This window comes from Apium graveolens, chromosome 1 (assembly GCF_009905375.1).
Source record: "Apium graveolens cultivar Ventura chromosome 1, ASM990537v1, whole genome shotgun sequence".
In the NCBI taxonomy this organism is placed as follows: domain Eukaryota; kingdom Viridiplantae; phylum Streptophyta; class Magnoliopsida; order Apiales; family Apiaceae; genus Apium; species Apium graveolens.
The window spans coordinates 174,794,866-174,812,226 of record NC_133647.1 but is presented as its reverse complement, the minus strand read 5'-3'; the positions used below and the strand labels follow the sequence as shown (position 1 = coordinate 174,812,226).

Below are 17,361 nucleotides of genomic sequence, written 5' to 3'. Positions count from 1 at the left end.
TTGTTCTTGAAATTTTGGTTGAGTGCTAGTTAGTTGGTTTCTGAAGGATAAAATTATAAAACAGAGTCAGATCATAAAATTTATTAATAATACCAAACCCCCTTGAGTGGGTTAATGAGTAAATTTAGTTGGCACATAACACGCCAAGAGTTTAATGGTAGCAAGCTTACAATATCAATTGCAACTCTTTCACTGACAGGTAAAAATAAATATTTCCCGTGCAAATTGAGTCCGGCAACACTTTTTCTAGCTCGAAATATTTTTTTGAAGTATCGTTATACAGATCAATCTATTCAGGGATGCTGCTGCTACTTTCTTGCTTAACTGGTTTGCCTACTGAAATTTCAAACCCTCCTGCAGTGCCAGTATGCTTTGTCCTGTACTGGTATTTCCGCGCAAAGTATAAGAAGATTAAAAAATTGATCAAACTCATTGCTGTGAGAACCCAATAAAGATAGTCAAATCTTCCGCTATTTATATTCTGGGACAGCCATGAAATTTGCCTTTTTTCCAGGTTTTCTGTTGCAGAGTTGATTATACTGTTCAAAGCAGTGGCAGCAAAGCAACCCAAACCCCCAGCTAATGCAGCATAAGCTGAACCAATACTTCTCATTGCATCTGGGGCCTCCTGATAGAGGAATTCCAGTAGTCCCACAATGCAAAATACTTCAGCTAGTCCAATGAGGCAGTACTGAATCAACAGCCAGTATGCGCTCAAGTCAGGCATAGGGGTAAGAAAACTAGCCTCGTATCCGTGTTTTATTGCATAGTTTCTTCTGTATCTCTCAAACACTGCAGCCCACGCCACAGACACTATTGACAGTCCCAAACCGATTCCTACCCTCTGTAGCTGGGAGGCACCGTGAGGATGACCTGTAATGCGCTTGGACAGAGGAACAAATACTGTGTAATAAAGAGATAGCAATAAAAATATGCTGAGGCCAGGAAACACTGGCATGCATGTGACAGGGAGTTTCAGACGACCCATATAGGTATTTAACGTATATGCTTGTTGCACTGATAATGTCAAAAATTCAGTTAAGATAAGGCTTAACATGATAGTGCAGGCCGGAATTGGTAGAAGTTTTATAAGAATCTTCACTTCCTCAACTTGTGTCACTGTGCAGAGTTGCCAGCGACTCGGTACCTGGTATTCTCCTCCATCATTCTTAAGTTGTAGAGCTGCTTTGTCCAAGCATCTGGACCACAAATTAAAGGGATTAATTTCTTTTACAAACAAATTACACTACAAAGACAATATACATAAACAAAAGAGAATAATTACTGTTATCTTGGTCCTGAACAGTTACTACCTATAATCATCAGAGTGCGGTATCTTAGTGCTGCCCTTGACTGCAGATCTGGTCCCTGGTAGCTCGTAAAGGCCTATTAATTCAGTGGTATCAAAGGAGACGTTTCTCTTGCGAAAAGCAGCAACCAGGACTTGTGCAACACGGGTAAGAGGACTGCCTCCGGGCAGCCTATGGCGGTATAAAGGAGTTCCCAAAAAGAAGAGCAAGTTGGAGACCCCCATGGCTATGGCGAGGGTAGCAAAGGCAAGTCCCCATCCTTTTTTTATTTGGATGTACACAATGGCTGTAAAGGCCACAATAGCCCCTAAGGTGACACAGAGGTAGAAAAAGTTAAAATATCTATCCAGGTGAGTCTTGTAATTTTTGCTTCTCTCGTCAAACTGATCAGCCCCAAAAGAAGACACACAAGGCCTTATCCCTGCTGCTCCAAAGCCCGTTATGTAGAGTACAGTATAGAGGTAAAACATTTGCCATGGCTTTGCAGATTCACAATTTCCCAGAAGGAGCGCAAACTGACTACAGTCATCTTGGTTTGGCACGAATATGTTCATTGTAGCACATAAAGTTATTCCGGTTAAACCCTAGCTTGACAGGATCATTCAAAAACACAAGTTATTAATATATCATTCACCTAGCTACAACCTACAAGTAATTTCTTATTCAGTACTGACCACAAGATAGATGGTGGAGAAAATAGCAATCGTCCAGTACCGACCAAGATATGCATCGGCTAAGAAACCACCAATAACCGATGAGGCTTGGGAGATTCCCAAGAAATTGTTTACAGCATTTGCAGAACTGGAGAAGGGTCTGTGCATCACATAGAACATAAAAGCTACCATGTTAACAGACAGCCCAAAGTAAGCCATTCTTTCTGCCATTTCATTTCCTGCAATTTGAATACCAAATAGCCGTGTACTTGTATTACTTTTATATAATACTAGCATCTATCAAGAAACATTTCTCATAAATTAAAAAAAAAACAAGACCTTTTCATAGGGAAAATAGAAAATATAAAAAAACAAAGAAAAGAATATATGTACCGAAAATGAAGAGGGCAGCTGTCCAACCACCGGTTTTGGAGAGACGTTGTTGGGAGATAGGTTTACGGTGAATATTAACCGGTGTAGTTCCTCCTCCTTCCGAAATGTAACCACCGGCAAAAGGTGTCCTCTTGCCCTCATCTGACTCCATGAAATACAGACCAAGATTCTTTCTACTACTCTTGTATATCGAAGAAGATGACGCCTGTATATAGTCTGACCTACCATTAACTGGTGACTCCATTTCTGTGCCTTTCATAGTTGAATTAATCTACACAGATACTAGTGAAGCTACCGGTTGTGAGCTAGCTAAGCTGCATGTACAAACATGAACTATAAAATAAACATGGTACAAGACGAATCAGAATCACTGAATTGCATAACGAATACATTACCTCGAATCCTCAATGATCACAAAATTTATAGTTTTTTTCGATCCCTACCTATAAGAACATGATACTTTTAATGTCGACAAATGAATAATTTAGATAATACAAGCTTGTCATGTTCCGACGGTGTTCATTTATCGACGGATCACTAGCATAGAGTAGTACAGACAGCTTACTGGCCAACTAACACCGGAAGGGGGATTTAAGTTGACATTAAATACCCCCATATGAATGGCAACAAGCTTCCACACTGACGGAAGAAGCACCCATAAATGCTAGAGGACCTACGATAGTATCTATTATGTAGTATCTACTTACTTATAAAGTCTTGAATCAATTTATTGGGACCTAAGATGAATAAAAAACTAAAGGCATCTTTTTTTTAAAAAAAAAATCAAGTGTAAATAGTTTTATAACGGATGAGTATATACTTAGATAACCATATTAGTATTAATCTTATGATAATTTTCATTATATAAACACACGAATGTACTTGATTGTTTAGGTGCCATAATTTGTTCTCGCTGCATAGAAAAGAAATAGAGAATCCTTACTTCGTACAAATTGTCTCCACCACCGAAATAGTGGTTGATTTTGTAACTGGGGGTGTGGTGTGGTGTGGTCCATTCCACACGTTTAGCTGAAAGTAATTAACTGTGTCCTGCTTCATTTTTCATTTTCATTACTCAAGCCGTACTGATTTGTTTTTAAGATGCATCAGCTCTACTTTACCACATCAACTATAAGCAATACAAATCTTACTCAATAGTAATATTTAGTCTTCATCTTTTTCGAGCGCTAATCTGCTTATTCTCGAAAATTTTAGAGAACTACCTTAAAGAAATACACACAAGTCCTTTTAAAAGTTAAAAACAGTAAAAAAAATCACAACCCCGAACGCACAATTTGTCCTAACGGCTGAACTGATGGCCAATTTTATGCATTCTTCCGCAAAAAGAAATGGCACGAGTATTTTACTACTTTATGCACATTGCTTCAAGGGTTTGAGCAGATTCCACATCTCAGCAACACTGCAAATCCAGGCAACAACCCAGTAAACAAACAGATACATCCAGGAAATACAGAATCGCAGTTATCTAGGAATTGCGGCTACCGCAGTATCAAAGTCCTTCGACTTCCTTAGCTACTTTCTGTGAATAGTTGTAGAAGGATTCTGATCAACTTTCTCTTGCGGGATGCTTCCCACATTAAGTGCTCAATATTCAGTTCTCTTAGCTCCATAAGACCTTCCTCAACTGAAAGACACAGGCAGAAAACACACGCACGTACACCATGAGTAAATATTGGATTTACACCCACAAGTCTGAACTTCGAAGAAAAGATTAAACATCACAAGTCTTTTTTTAATGTTACTACAACCAAAAAAAGGTTCAATGGAAATACATCTGGCTGCTAGCCTACCGCTACCAACTGCAGTTATATATAACAGTTGGTCATAGCTGCTGTGCATTTTCACACTACAGTCAAAAATCAGTCGAGGCGGCATACTTTCTAACTGGACAACCTGACTCTTATTTTCATCCTGTTCTAATTATGATCCCTTCCATCCAAATATGTTAAGAAGAAGAAGAGGAGTCCATAAAGTTTGTAAGTTCAAAAAGCTTTTTCATTTTTATCCTTTCCCCCTTTTTCTTCTTATCCTTTCTCCTCTTTGTATATGTACATTGATTTTACCGCATAATGTCTGCCCGAAAGCAATATACTTTCAGCCACTAAAAAATCAATTTCAGTCTCAATCTTTCAAGAAATATGTTCTCGGTGAACAAGGCTCTGGATCAGCACGGTCTATAAAAGGTCCTAATATTAGCAAAACCCAAGGAGTAAATACAGTATTGGAATCAGCAAGTCTTTTTCTGGTGGCCTTTTATTTGGTTCATATAAAGGACCGGATAACAGTTGTGTTGCTGGACCATGTGAATGAAGTGCAGTTGAGGCAGTTTTTCAGCATGATGTATAGCGTTGTTGACAGTAAACCTAGAGAAATCATTGTCATCAGAGCAAAGACGCTTGTGCAAATGTGAAGAGGCTTACTAGGTGATGTTTATATATGTTTTTGTCGTCCTTATCACCCAGTGTTGTGTTTTGTAACTTAATGGGTCCCTAACTGACTTCATGAATTAACCTCTTCAATGTTAATATGTCATACATTGATTTTTAACTGTGACTCTGCTTCTCTTTAGCACCTATATATACTGAAAACGTATGCATTTCAAGACCACTTAATTATTTTGTCTTGATTTTTGATGTTTTGAGGTCTTAATTATTCATGATTATATGGACTTGAGATGTAAAAAGAAAAAAGAAAAATGGGGAAAACTAATAACCCAGTATTAATGTAAATACGGTAATAGACATCTACCCAGAATTTAAAACAATATACTAGGGGGCCTTTTGACTACATAAATATAAATACCTTTTTACATTAATAATATCATCTTAATGATTGTGATCACTAGGATAAAAAATACTGCAAATTGAGCATGCCTTCCAATTATTTTGAAGTATGAAATTGATTCTTCGCAAAAGGTGTGAGCAAAAAAGATCAGAATGAAATAATATAATAAATAGTCAGAAAGTAGTTACCATCATCGGCATCGTGTGAAGTTGGTGACTGCCCACTGCGGCTAATCCAACATTGCAGATGTTTATTCGCAATGTCTTCCTCAATAGCCTGCCCACTTTGGCATCGTGTGAAGTTGGTGAGCTTCCTAAACCCTGATTGAATATCTCAAAAATTTATACATACAAGGCGAATGATTCAAGTAACTATTTCATTTTAATTATATTTTCTGAGCTCTATAATTGTTTGTTGATTATCACAACAGAGGTGGCACAAAGGAGGCATCCCTTATTCAGTCCATTGTTTTGTGAAGTATCGGTTATCGGTTACAGGGTCGCGTCTCTATATTCTATGCCAACAAAATAAATTTTATTTTTATGTGTATTTTAGCATGTTATTTACAACATTCAATATTAATGTGACCACTCAATCCATTTAGAAATTATCTATGAATTTATTTAAGAGTAAATGACACTTTGCACCCCTTATAAATATTCACATTTTCGGTTTGATCTTAAACTTTTAATTTTGGCAGAATGCATCCCTTGATTTTAAATTTCACTTCATATTGCACCATTTTAATAATTTTTGTCCAAAATAACCATTATTGTCAGGGGTAAAGTCGGATTTTTTTTCAAAAGTTTATATAATGACGATATGCATCCCATGGTTTTAATATTTTGACGATATACACCCTATATAGTTTTATAGCTTATACTTTATTTTAAATTTTCATAACTTTTGAAATCCATAAAATTATATATTAAAAAATTAAATTAAAAAACAAAACATATAACAGACAAACAGGCTAGGGTCTAGTGTGTTTTTCTTTTAAATAAACAGAAACCCAAAATTAATGTTATAAAAACGATCCAAATCAAAACCAAATGCTATAAAATTAACGAAATCTTGAGCTCAGACATAACATAAAATTCGATGGTTTTTAGTAGATTATTATATTATGAAATCCAAAGCAAACACTATAAAATAGAAAATTTTGGTTTGTGTAGTGTAGTTCAGTGGATTCCGAGAAAAAGAATGTCTTTTACAAAATTTTAATTTGGTACATAAACATAAGAACATGAATCAAAAGAAGTATTTAGTAACACTAAAAAATTTGAAAAATAAGGCAACTTATAGTTTTAATAGAGATTTATTATAAAAATATTAAAATAAAAATAAGAAATTATAAATTATAAATTATAAAGATTGTGTCAAAAAAGTGATATCAAAACCTAGGCACATATATTTGATAAAATAGATATCTTTTGATATTATTATTTAAAAATATATATGATTTAAAATTATCTGCATAGTATTTAAATTAAAATAATTTGGATAAAAGACTTATTTGTGATTTCAATTCAGATTTAATAGAGAATATTTATATTTTAACAGAATATTTATATTTTAATTATTTTTAAGTAAAAAAATATTATGGAATATTATCATACAAATTTATATATTTTTTGAAACGAGTTGAAGTTAAAATCGAGGTGTAATTTGTTACAATATTAAAAATACGGGGTGCACATTGTAATAATATAAATATAAAAAAATTATTCCGATTTTACCCTTGAAAATTGTTAAAAGAGGTGCGATATTAAATGAAAATAAAAGTTGAGGGATGCATTCTGCCAAAATTAAAAGTTTAAGATCAAACCGAAAAAGTGAATATCCATAAGGGGTGCAAAGTGCAATTTACTCTTTATTTAAAGAGTTCTACCATGGTAAATATCATTGTATAGCATGTTCAGGGGCTCTTCATCTGGAAACCGCCACAAATAGTTTTTTGTCAAACAAGTGAGCAACCAACTAAAAAGCATTTTCGGCACCTTGCCATATACATAGTCTTAACATTAGTTTTTTTATAATTAGACCATACAGACTTTAGACTAGGGATTCTTTGAATATTGAAAGAACTGAAGCAAAATTTCAGTCACAATATTAGAAAATAGAGCCCATCACAGATGTATATGTAGTTGAAGCCTTGTAAAACCATAGACATGTACTAATTTATTGTAAGAAAATAGTAACGCAAATGCTTTAAATCAGAAACTTGCCATTGTTAATTCTAATGGAAGGGAAATTCTGTAGAATGAGTCATCTAACACCAAATAAGCTTATGGAAAATCAACATTCTAAAAAGTGTATGGAATATTTAAGGTTTTACAAGTGTCTAAGAAGTTATAATTTCTTGCAATTTTATATGAACATTCAAACCAGCCTAACAGATTTTTAGAAATGAGATTAAAAATTAAGCTCCTTTTCATGGATAAAAAAATGAAAGGCATCACTAGTGAAAATATCCAAACAATTTCTACTGTATACAGAAACAACCTGAGATGGATTGTCGAACAGAGTTTGGTCTTCGCTGCTGGGCCAGTGCAAGAACAATGGCATCATCAACCTTTTGACAAAAAAATGAAAAGAGAAACACATAAATAAATGTGGAAATATTTTCAAATAAGAGGATACTAACATCAGCATAGTTTGCAGATCTACACTGAAGCAACATGATGGAGAGTAGAGAGGGACAATAATACTTCACAACTCTATAGTCAAACTAATAGACTGAAGTCATAGAGGTATAAACTGTAATTAGTGTACATAAGAAAGCAATCTCAGTGTAAAAAGACCTTCAAGGCTACCAGCTCCTTTAATCCCATCTCAACTGAAAGCATACTCACAATATTTGCTTCGCCAGTTAGATCACCCAAGTCCTGGACATGTTTGCTTCTCTACTCTGGATTCTCGTCCCCTGCTCAGTTAGTAGATAGATTTAATGTAATGTGAACACACACATAAACATACATACATATAAACAAACACACACACACACATATATATATTCTTTATTGTACAGATAGAGCCATGGAGGAATTTTATGACATGTTTGCTTCTCTACTCTGGATTCTCGTCCCCTGCTCAGTTAGTACATAGATTTAATGTAATGTGAACACACACATAAACATACATACATATAAACAAACACACACACACACACACATATATATATATTCTTTATTGTACAGATAGAGCCATGGAGGAATTTTATCAGTTGAAAATAAGATAATTATAAAACAGCATAATAGAACAATAGAACAAATCAAAATCTTCCACTATCGGTTACTCACCTTTTCCCCAGCTATTTTCTTTTGCCTTTTGCCCAGCAGAAATGACAACTTCGAAAGGAAGAGGAGCTAATGCTGACCAGTACTCATGCTTAGACGCTGCAATATCTGAGCAGATGCCTGGAAAATAAGTTAATGCTCAGAAAATATTTGATACTGACAGATACATTAAAATTTTAGAATCTCAACTAAGAAGCATATATATTATAATAGTTAAATAAAAAACATTAGCAATGAAAAGAGCATAGTGCATTATGCATATATAATTTCGAATAAATACCAAAAAAATGTGTAAATCCCGCTCGAAAAGTAGAAAGGGAAGAAAACAATACACTATCCTGTAACAGTAACATTATGCATAATTCATTACAGGATTTAATCAGAAGGTATAGTCAAGTTGCAACAAAAGGAGACCATGATTTAACCAAAAAAAGTTCTTTAACCCTTTCCACAGTTTTAAAAGTCAATCCGAATCAAAAGCATATCAAGCATTGTCAGTCTCAGTGATACATAACAGAATGCCGAATTCTGCCAGAAAAAACTGGACTTAAATATAGTTGTGGATCATAATAACCTTTAAAAATGAAAGTTATGGCATGACAGAACGACATATATATGTAATAATTAATATACAGTCCAAACAGAGACTTTATTTAGCCATAGGGGTTAAAGGAGCCAAGTGAATCTGGAATTTTATTAGTTGAAGATAACATAATAATAAAACAGCATAACATAACAATAAAACAAATCAACATCTTCTACTATCGGTTACTCACATTTTCCCCAGCTATTTTCTTTTGTCTTTTGCCCAGCAGAAATGACAACTTCGAAAGGAAGATGAGCTAATGATGACCAGTACTCATGCTTAGACGCTGCAATATCTGAGCAGATCGCCAGATACCTGGAAAATAAGTTAATGCTCAGTATTTGAAACCGACAGATCCATTAAATTTTAGAATCTCAACTTAGGAGTATATATATTATAATAATTAAATAATAATAAAAAACAAAAAACAACATTAGCAAAAAAAAGCATAGCGCAGAGTATGCTTATATAATTCAAATAAATACCAAAAAAAAGTGGAAACCCCGCTCGAAAAGTAGGAAGAGAAGAAAACAATAAACTATCGTGTAACAGTAACATTATGCATAATTCTTTACAGGATTTAATCGAAAGGTATAGTCAAGTTGCATCAAAAGGAGACCCTGATTTAACCAAAAAAAATGGTCATTAACCTTTTCCCCAGTTCTAAAAGTCAATCCGAATCAAAAGCAAATCAAGCAGTATCAGTGATACATAAAAGAATGCCAAACTGTGCCAGGAAAAAAAACTGGAGCAAAATATAGTTGTGGATCATAATAAACCTTTAAAAATGAAATTTATGGCATGACGGCATGACATATTCATGTAATATACAGTCTAAACAGAGACTTTGTTTAGCCAAAGGGGTTAAAGGAGCCAGGTAAATCTGGATAGTTTAACTGTTGGATTGAAGTTCCACAAGTCAAAAGTTCATTCATATATCAATTCATGCACATTCCATCTGCCAGCTGAAGGGAATAAATTGTGCTGTTGATAACAAACAATTATGTATTCGAATTGCTCGGCGTGTTCTGGTTGGTTCAATGAAGAAACAGAATTCAAGAACAGAATAAAAACTCGATGAGGAAGAAACAAGGTAGCTAAATTAATTTTTCGAGAAAGCTAAATTAGAGTAACTATGATAGTTTAATGGTAGATTACCATGCCGTGCAGCTAAACACCAATAGCGCGCAAGCCAGCATCGCTTAAGAATAACTTCTTCCTACAAAAGTAAATAAACACTGACAATTATATGACATGGGTATAGAATTCATCTGCACACGCACACATACAGACACACTCAATCACATGTATATTTTACCCACAAACCATATCATGCTGATTTAAGACCATCCTTTGTGTCATCAAATGTAGATCTCTAACTTCATACTTCACTTTCTGAAACTGGTCTGTAGCAACTGCAGCCTCAGCTTTCACTTTCTAAATCAAGTTGCAAGCCAAATCATTATCTTAAAAATAAACCAAAACGGTGCTCTCAGAAGGCGTAACTGATCCCTATTCATAATATGAATTAAGCACCCAAGATACAGTTACATATTGTACCAATATATACCTCAAGTTGCATATGAAAAACAGTGATAATTTAATGTTATACTGCATATGAAATAAATGTAAAAGTTTTAGCAGTACAGGAATCACTTAAAGGCTACAAATACAATTGAGGAAACAAACTAGCCGGAAATAAATGCTCCTAAAGTTTATATTATTGGCACAAAAGGACTACTACATTACCTTACGTTCAGCCTGAAGAGATACAATTTCATCATCTATCCTAACTTTTGCATGTTTTGCTTCTTTAAGTGCTTGAGATATGGCCGTCTCCCTATTCGGATTGATAAAAGATAGAAAGGGACGAGGCAAAATAACACAGTATGGATATGGAACATGTCGAGCACAGAAAAATGTTTCCAGCTACAACTTCTCATTAAATTATTATGCTTTGCGGAGGACTTCTAACTTACGAATTATGATGTACATAAATACTTCTGATACTTAGCAGCATGAATATCGTACTACGAGATCAAAACAAAGGATCATTGTTGTAAGAGCAAATCTCAGTTCCGCTCTCATAGTCCAATTCAAGGGATACCCGGTACATAATTCCCTGATCCTTTTTCTTAAGAAACCACGCCCACAAATGCGGGAATCACAAAAACCAAGGACTCTCTTGCACAAAAGATCCACCAATTTATACAATTCTATTACAAATAGAAAATAAATATGAAAATAAAATTTTTGAACTGATTTTGAAAGCCAATAAAAGTTCACACCCACATTATAATTATGCAGTTTTAGATGTCACGTGATCCTATGCACCATCTGACAGTGTCACAAATCATTGCCTGTGAAAGTTGCGTGCTTGTTGTTTTTATCGCCTATATGTAACACATTTCTTTACAGTGATCATCATGCCAATCAATCAATAATTTTACTATATTTTTATTGTACCCTCATCAGATATTGAAAATTAAAGTAATGAAAATTTAAGGCAACAAAAAAAATCAATATTAATGAATGGTGAATGACTCCATAACAAGAATCTACTCTTTAAAAATATATAAGCAAACAAACCTCACGACTCAAGAAACTTCATATCTTTGAAAAGAGTTTTACACTCCTTTGTTTCTTCATCATCTTCATCCTCACCGGCAGCATCTTTAACAAGGCGCGTTAATGCACCAGGTTCCTTAGAAGGAAGTTGGTGTTGAAGTTGAGCTAACCTAAGTTCAGACTCATCAAGGTCTGCATCATCCTTTTTGTCCTTAACTTGGTCGGTCACAATGGAGGCCTTTGAATTAGCATCAAAATACCTTGATAAGGTATAAAGATCTGCACACATGTACAAACATCAGAAAAACCTTGTTTCATGCTCTAATAATTCAAATAGCACAGAGCATTAACCAATTGACCTGTACACTGGGCACTATTAGCGCAATTTTAGATTCGTGGTACATCTTGAGGAGTTCAAAATCCAATCAAGTTGCATATTAGAAGGTAAAGAGAGAACGAATATTTCAGTGAAGCCAGATTTATACCTTCTGCTAAAGCTTCAACCATGGAACAAGGATAGGCAGATACTTTAAATTGATTGAGTTGTAAATTTTGAAATTTACAAATGCCAGTAGAGTCTGCATGGACAAAGAGAGTATCAATCATTATTTATAAACCTAATAGAAAATTATGGCAATTTTGGTAAAGCTTGGACTATCTTAAAGAAAACCTTGACCACTAAATGGTGAAATAAAGCTCTGGGTATTTTAACAAGGATATGAAAGCATTACTTGCAATTTGCAAAAATAATAATGAATAATAATACTGCCATACTATACCTCGTACAGTTCCAAGAGAGTTAACATGACTTTATAATCGACATCATCAGGTAATACTTGCTGCAGTGCATGAGGAGTTAACCAAGCCACCTTCTGCCCTTCAACTTCAGCCTGTCAAATAAAAATAACTTATGGACATTTTTCTATGGTAGAGGTACCATTTTATTCCATATATAAAATGTAAAAAACATAAATATAATACATATGATACCTATATGCCTTTCACTGAGATGAATACTTTGCGCAATTTATGACAACGCAATATATATGCCTGCCATTCATGGGCCATGGCTCAACCTAACAATCAGCAAAAAGGAATTGTAAACAATTATGCTGACAAACTAACACTTTAAACTATATGGGATATAATTACTAACCAACTAAAGCATGTAAAAACACTTGCAAGAAAATTCTATTTTAAAACCTTCGGCAGTTGTGAACGCATTTTACTTGATCTTTTCTCTCCTGTAGCAGGTAATGCAGTAAATAGATAAACCATACTCGGACAGTCATCTATATCTCTTAATGCATCGATGAATTTCAGATACCTACGACCCAAGCAATACAGAAACAAGTTGATAATAAGCAACTCGACACACCTCTCAAGAATAATCTTATCCAGAGTATAACTTGCTAGTCAACAACCATTCAGCAAGATCCTTGTTCTATATCGACAGTTCAGTCTCATCAATAGAACGACAATATTATAATTTACATACGAACATCAACTAATTCTATATTTACTTCTTCATCAGATCTTAATCAAGCAATGAGAGAGAATGCTTACCAAGGGTAAAGAGGTTTAACATACTCCTGAGAGCTGATTAAAGTTCAGCATGATTAAAGTATGCTTCGAAGCCAACTTTCCTTAGATATGGAGCACTCTTAATACTAATCTTCGTATAAATATACCGTGTAACTGAATCTCTTTTTAGTTTCTACAACATCTGTGTTCAAATATATTTTTATTGATATAAAAAAAGCTTCAAGCCAGCCTTTCAACTTCGAAAACCACCCAATAATCAGTCATGTTCAAACAATTTTTCCTTCGAATTACTGTGTGCAGGACTGTTACCAATACTCCTTGCAGGAACAACTACCATCCTTAAAGTGGTGAAAACGATGGCGGTCCCTTATTATGATTTCACGATTAAAAGCAGTAGAAACTAGTTTTGCTGCCTGGTGACAATCATTACAGATGCGCAAGTTCTTGATTATTCTAATTGGTTCTGGAGTATTTATAGCTATGAGACCAAAGGCGATTGCAAGCTTTTCGCTATGTCTAAAAAGAGTAGTTTCCTTGTCCTCCTCATCTACATCATAAGAGACCTCATTTGTATCTGGTGAATAACCCATTAATCTCAATCTTTTAGACATTTCAAATAACATTCTTTCGATCTCGTTAATCCTAGGATGTGTCCTATCACCTGCCAAGAATTCATGAACACTTCCAGTTGCCTCAATTGCACTGCAACCAGGAGTTTTAACCATGCTGTTTTGCGTCATCATCCCTCGAATTTCTCCGACATCATGCCAATTACCTTTCGACGCGTATATATTTGATAATAAGACATGGAACCCATCATGATCAGGTTGAAGTTTAATAAGCTTCCTTCCTATCCTCTCTCCCATTTCATTATCACCGTGCTTTTTACAAGCACCAAGCAGCGCACCCCATGTAGCAACTTCAGGAACCATTGGCATGCTTTCAATTAGCTCCTCTGCTTCTTTTAGCAATCCAGCACGTCCAAGGAGATCAACCATACATCCATAATGTTTAATGTTCGGTGCAATCCCGTGTTTCTGAATCATGCTTTCAAAGTGACTGCGACCCTCCTCTACAAGGCCCATATGGCGACAAGCACTAAGAACAGCCACAAATGTTATCTCATTAGGCTCTACGCCACATTGCTTCATCATTAAAAACGTCTCAAGTGACTTCTCTACAACACCGTTCATTGCAAAGCCAAGAATTAGGGCATTCCAAGATGAAACACCCTTCTCCTCCATACCACTAAAAACTTCCTGTGCGTTCTCTATACACCCACATTTCATGTACATGTCTATAAGGGTTGTGCCAAGAATAGCATTAATCTTGAAACCATTCTTCCTTATGTAGGCATGTACCCATTTTCCTTGTGAAAGGGCAGCTAGGTAAGTGCAAGCTGAGATCACACTAACAAAGGTGACTTCATCTGGCCTTACTTCTTTATTAAGCATCTCTTGGAATAATGTCAATGTATTAGCGAACTGACCAATTTGGGCATAGCCAGATATCATTGCGCTCCATGTTACAATATCTTTCTCGCTCATGGAGTCAAATAACTCTCTGGCATTGTCACTATTGCCACATTTCAAGTAACCAGAGATCATAGAGTTCCACGATATTTGATCCAATTGGTAGCTCGCTTTAAATAAATTTTCGGCAGCCAGAATATTCCCGTATGTTGAATACATGTGAATTAAAACATTTTGAAGGTTAACATAAGAATCGATTCCAATTCTTAAGCTTAATCCATGAATCATCTCTCCTGTCCTCACAATACACAAATGTGCACAGGCAGAAAGTACGCTAACTAACACAACCTCATCCAGCACAACCCCACAACCATGCATTTCCGCAAACACAATCAATGCCTCTTCATACATCTCTCTTTGCTCATAACAAGAAATTAAAGCAGTCCACGAAACCAAATCCTTCTCCTCAACCTCATCAAACAATTTCCGAGCCTCTCTCAACCAACCACATCTACCTAACAACACAATCATAGAATTCGACGCAATCACATTCCTTACCGGCATCAAATCATACATTACCTTAGCCTCGCTCACATCTCCATTCATAACATACCCCGCCAACATCGAATTCCACGAAACCAAGTCCCTCTCACAACTTCCATCAAACACTTTTCTTGCATCCCTCACACTACCACAACCAACATACATACTAATCAGAGTATTTTTCACATATAAATCGAACTCAAACCCGACTTTTAAAACATGATTATGCACTTGTCTCCCCGCAAACAGACACCCTCTAGACCCCATAGCTTGAACAAGAATAGGGTAAGTATAATTATCAGGAAACACATCGTTAAACAACATCATTTTATAAAAAAAGATGACATTTTGCACACAATTAAGATTAAAATAGCCTCTCATCATGGTATTATAAATAAACCCATTTGGGTTTTCAACATAATTAAAAATCTTGGAAGAATAATGAATATGAATAAAGTGTGATTCAGTAGAGAACTTAAGAAGCTTACTTGCAGCATAGGTGTGTTTTATTAAGGAAGAAGTGAGCATTTGAGAGAGAATTTGATTGAAATGGCGGTAGTTTTGACATTTAAGCAGAAGGGTATTCAAGATGAAGAGATTAATGGTAGGTTTTGAGGTGGGTTTGTGGTTTAAAGTGGATTTAAGGGCTGTTGCAACACTCTTCCCCCTTGGCAGATACATGTATGCAACCACGGAGTTGGGGCTGGGAGGAAGCAATTCCACCAAATCTGTTCTTTTTAGCCCGCCCAAAATTCTTGTATATACTCTTTGTTATGTTAGGCAATAATGACAAAAATAACATTTTTTTGGACTAAGTGACAAGAATACCTATTTTTCAATATTTTGGTCATTTTTACCAATCAAATACCCATTCTCATTCTCAGATTGGGTATCTCAACTTTTTTTTCTGTAAAAAAACATTTTTCAAAGAAAAAAACAAAAAAAAAATTAGTTGAAATACCCACTCTGAGAATGGGTATTCGGGCATATACACAATCTGAGAAAGCGTATTTCATATATCCAATCTCAGAAAGCGTATTTCAACTTTAAAAAAATAAAAAAAATTGGTTGAAATACCATGTCTGAGAATGGGTAATCGGACATATACTCAGTCTGCGAATGGGTAATCGGGCATATACTCAATCGGGAAAGCGTATTCCAAATACCCAATCTGAGAAAGGGTATTTCGTCGGTATTTTTGGCCGCATTTCTCAAATTTGGTATTTTGGTCACAAATTTCAAAAAAAATGGTATTTTTGGCCATTATCCGTATATTTTTAGTTTAAGCACCGGTCATTACAAGAAAAAATAATAAAAATAACAGATTTTTCAAAAAAAAACAAAAATAATCATTCTTAAAATATGATCAATTTTAGCCGATTGAATATATTAGTTGAATATCTCAATGTAAGATATTAGTTGGATATTTCATATATGGATACTTCACTGATAATTGGGTATTTCATATATCTGGGTGGACCTGTCAATGAAGCGAAAATCCGACCTAACTAGTTCGATCCGAGAGCATTTTAGCGGATATGGATCGATCTATTAAAAATCCGATATGGATCCGATTCGATAAAAAAATCGATTATAAATAAAACGAATATGGATTTAGACCGATCCGATCTGTTAATAATCCGATACGGTTCATATATATTTTTTTGTTTATTTAAAATAATATATATTATATAATAAAAATATTTTTTAAAATTTCTAATTTAGAATTCTTATCCTCATCCAAGGTCCGTTGTCTGTACTTGTTCGATCTAGTCTCTGTAGTCCGGTTCATTTATATATCAGACTCTAATTTTTTTTAATTTTTTAGAGCTGTATATCACCTCAATCTCAATTCATATAACAGTCCCCATAAATACATCAATTTTTTTCATAGATAGAATCAAATACTCTACAATTAAATGGTATGTTCAATATTAGGGAATTTGTATAATATGTCTCAAATTAATATGTTACTTTACAAATATATCTCATCTTTTTTAACAATTATAAAAATGTTCCAGGATTATATTTTAACTCTTATGTAACTCATATACATGTAATTAATTATATTTTTTGTATTTGAATTGACTAAAAGGTCCCCCATAATATAATATAAGTGGCAATAAAATTAATTATCACGATAGATCCGCACTTTTGAATTAAATTTCTTGTAAGAATTTGAGTGTG

The 17,361-nt window shown here is 34.6% G+C and overlaps 2 protein-coding genes across 15 annotated transcripts; both read right to left on the bottom strand.

Annotated features, from left to right (window-relative positions):
• Positions 1-69: 69 nt before the first annotated feature.
• Positions 70-3,029, bottom strand: LOC141671487 (protein NRT1/ PTR FAMILY 6.1). 2 transcript variants are annotated; one of them, XM_074477765.1, is made up of 5 exons: positions 2,752-3,029; positions 2,357-2,670; positions 1,985-2,202; positions 1,314-1,894; positions 70-1,199 (listed from the first exon to the last, which is right to left on the bottom strand). In XM_074477765.1, exons 2-5 carry the CDS (start codon positions 2,613-2,615, stop codon positions 290-292), a joined length of 1,968 nt encoding a protein of 655 aa, XP_074333866.1. In that variant the 5' UTR covers positions 2,616-2,670; positions 2,752-3,029; the 3' UTR covers positions 70-289. The 2 variants fall into 2 exon arrangements, with proteins under 2 accessions (XP_074333866.1, XP_074333870.1); XM_074477769.1 differs by having other exon boundaries at positions 2,800-3,029.
• Positions 3,030-3,501: 472 nt separating this feature from the next.
• LOC141671419 (pentatricopeptide repeat-containing protein At3g62890-like) lies at positions 3,502-15,938 on the bottom strand. Of its 13 annotated transcripts, XM_074477755.1 has the most exons (16): positions 15,663-15,938; positions 13,181-15,443; positions 12,818-12,941; positions 12,605-12,690; positions 12,394-12,504; positions 12,100-12,192; positions 11,636-11,893; positions 10,373-10,483; positions 10,205-10,265; positions 9,237-9,361; positions 8,464-8,580; positions 7,966-8,087; positions 7,667-7,736; positions 5,350-5,481; positions 3,860-4,001; positions 3,502-3,776 (listed from the first exon to the last, which is right to left on the bottom strand). In XM_074477755.1, exons 1-2 carry the CDS (start codon positions 15,853-15,855, stop codon positions 13,465-13,467), a joined length of 2,172 nt encoding a protein of 723 aa, XP_074333856.1. In that variant the 5' UTR covers positions 15,856-15,938; the 3' UTR covers positions 3,502-3,776; positions 3,860-4,001; positions 5,350-5,481; positions 7,667-7,736; positions 7,966-8,087; positions 8,464-8,580; positions 9,237-9,361; positions 10,205-10,265; positions 10,373-10,483; positions 11,636-11,893; positions 12,100-12,192; positions 12,394-12,504; positions 12,605-12,690; positions 12,818-12,941; positions 13,181-13,464. The 13 variants fall into 13 exon arrangements, with proteins under 13 accessions (XP_074333856.1, XP_074333789.1, XP_074333795.1 ...); XM_074477688.1 differs by having other exon boundaries at positions 12,771-12,941; positions 13,181-15,938; XM_074477694.1 differs by having other exon boundaries at positions 10,373-10,558; positions 13,181-15,938.
• Positions 15,939-17,361: the final 1,423 nt, after the last annotated feature.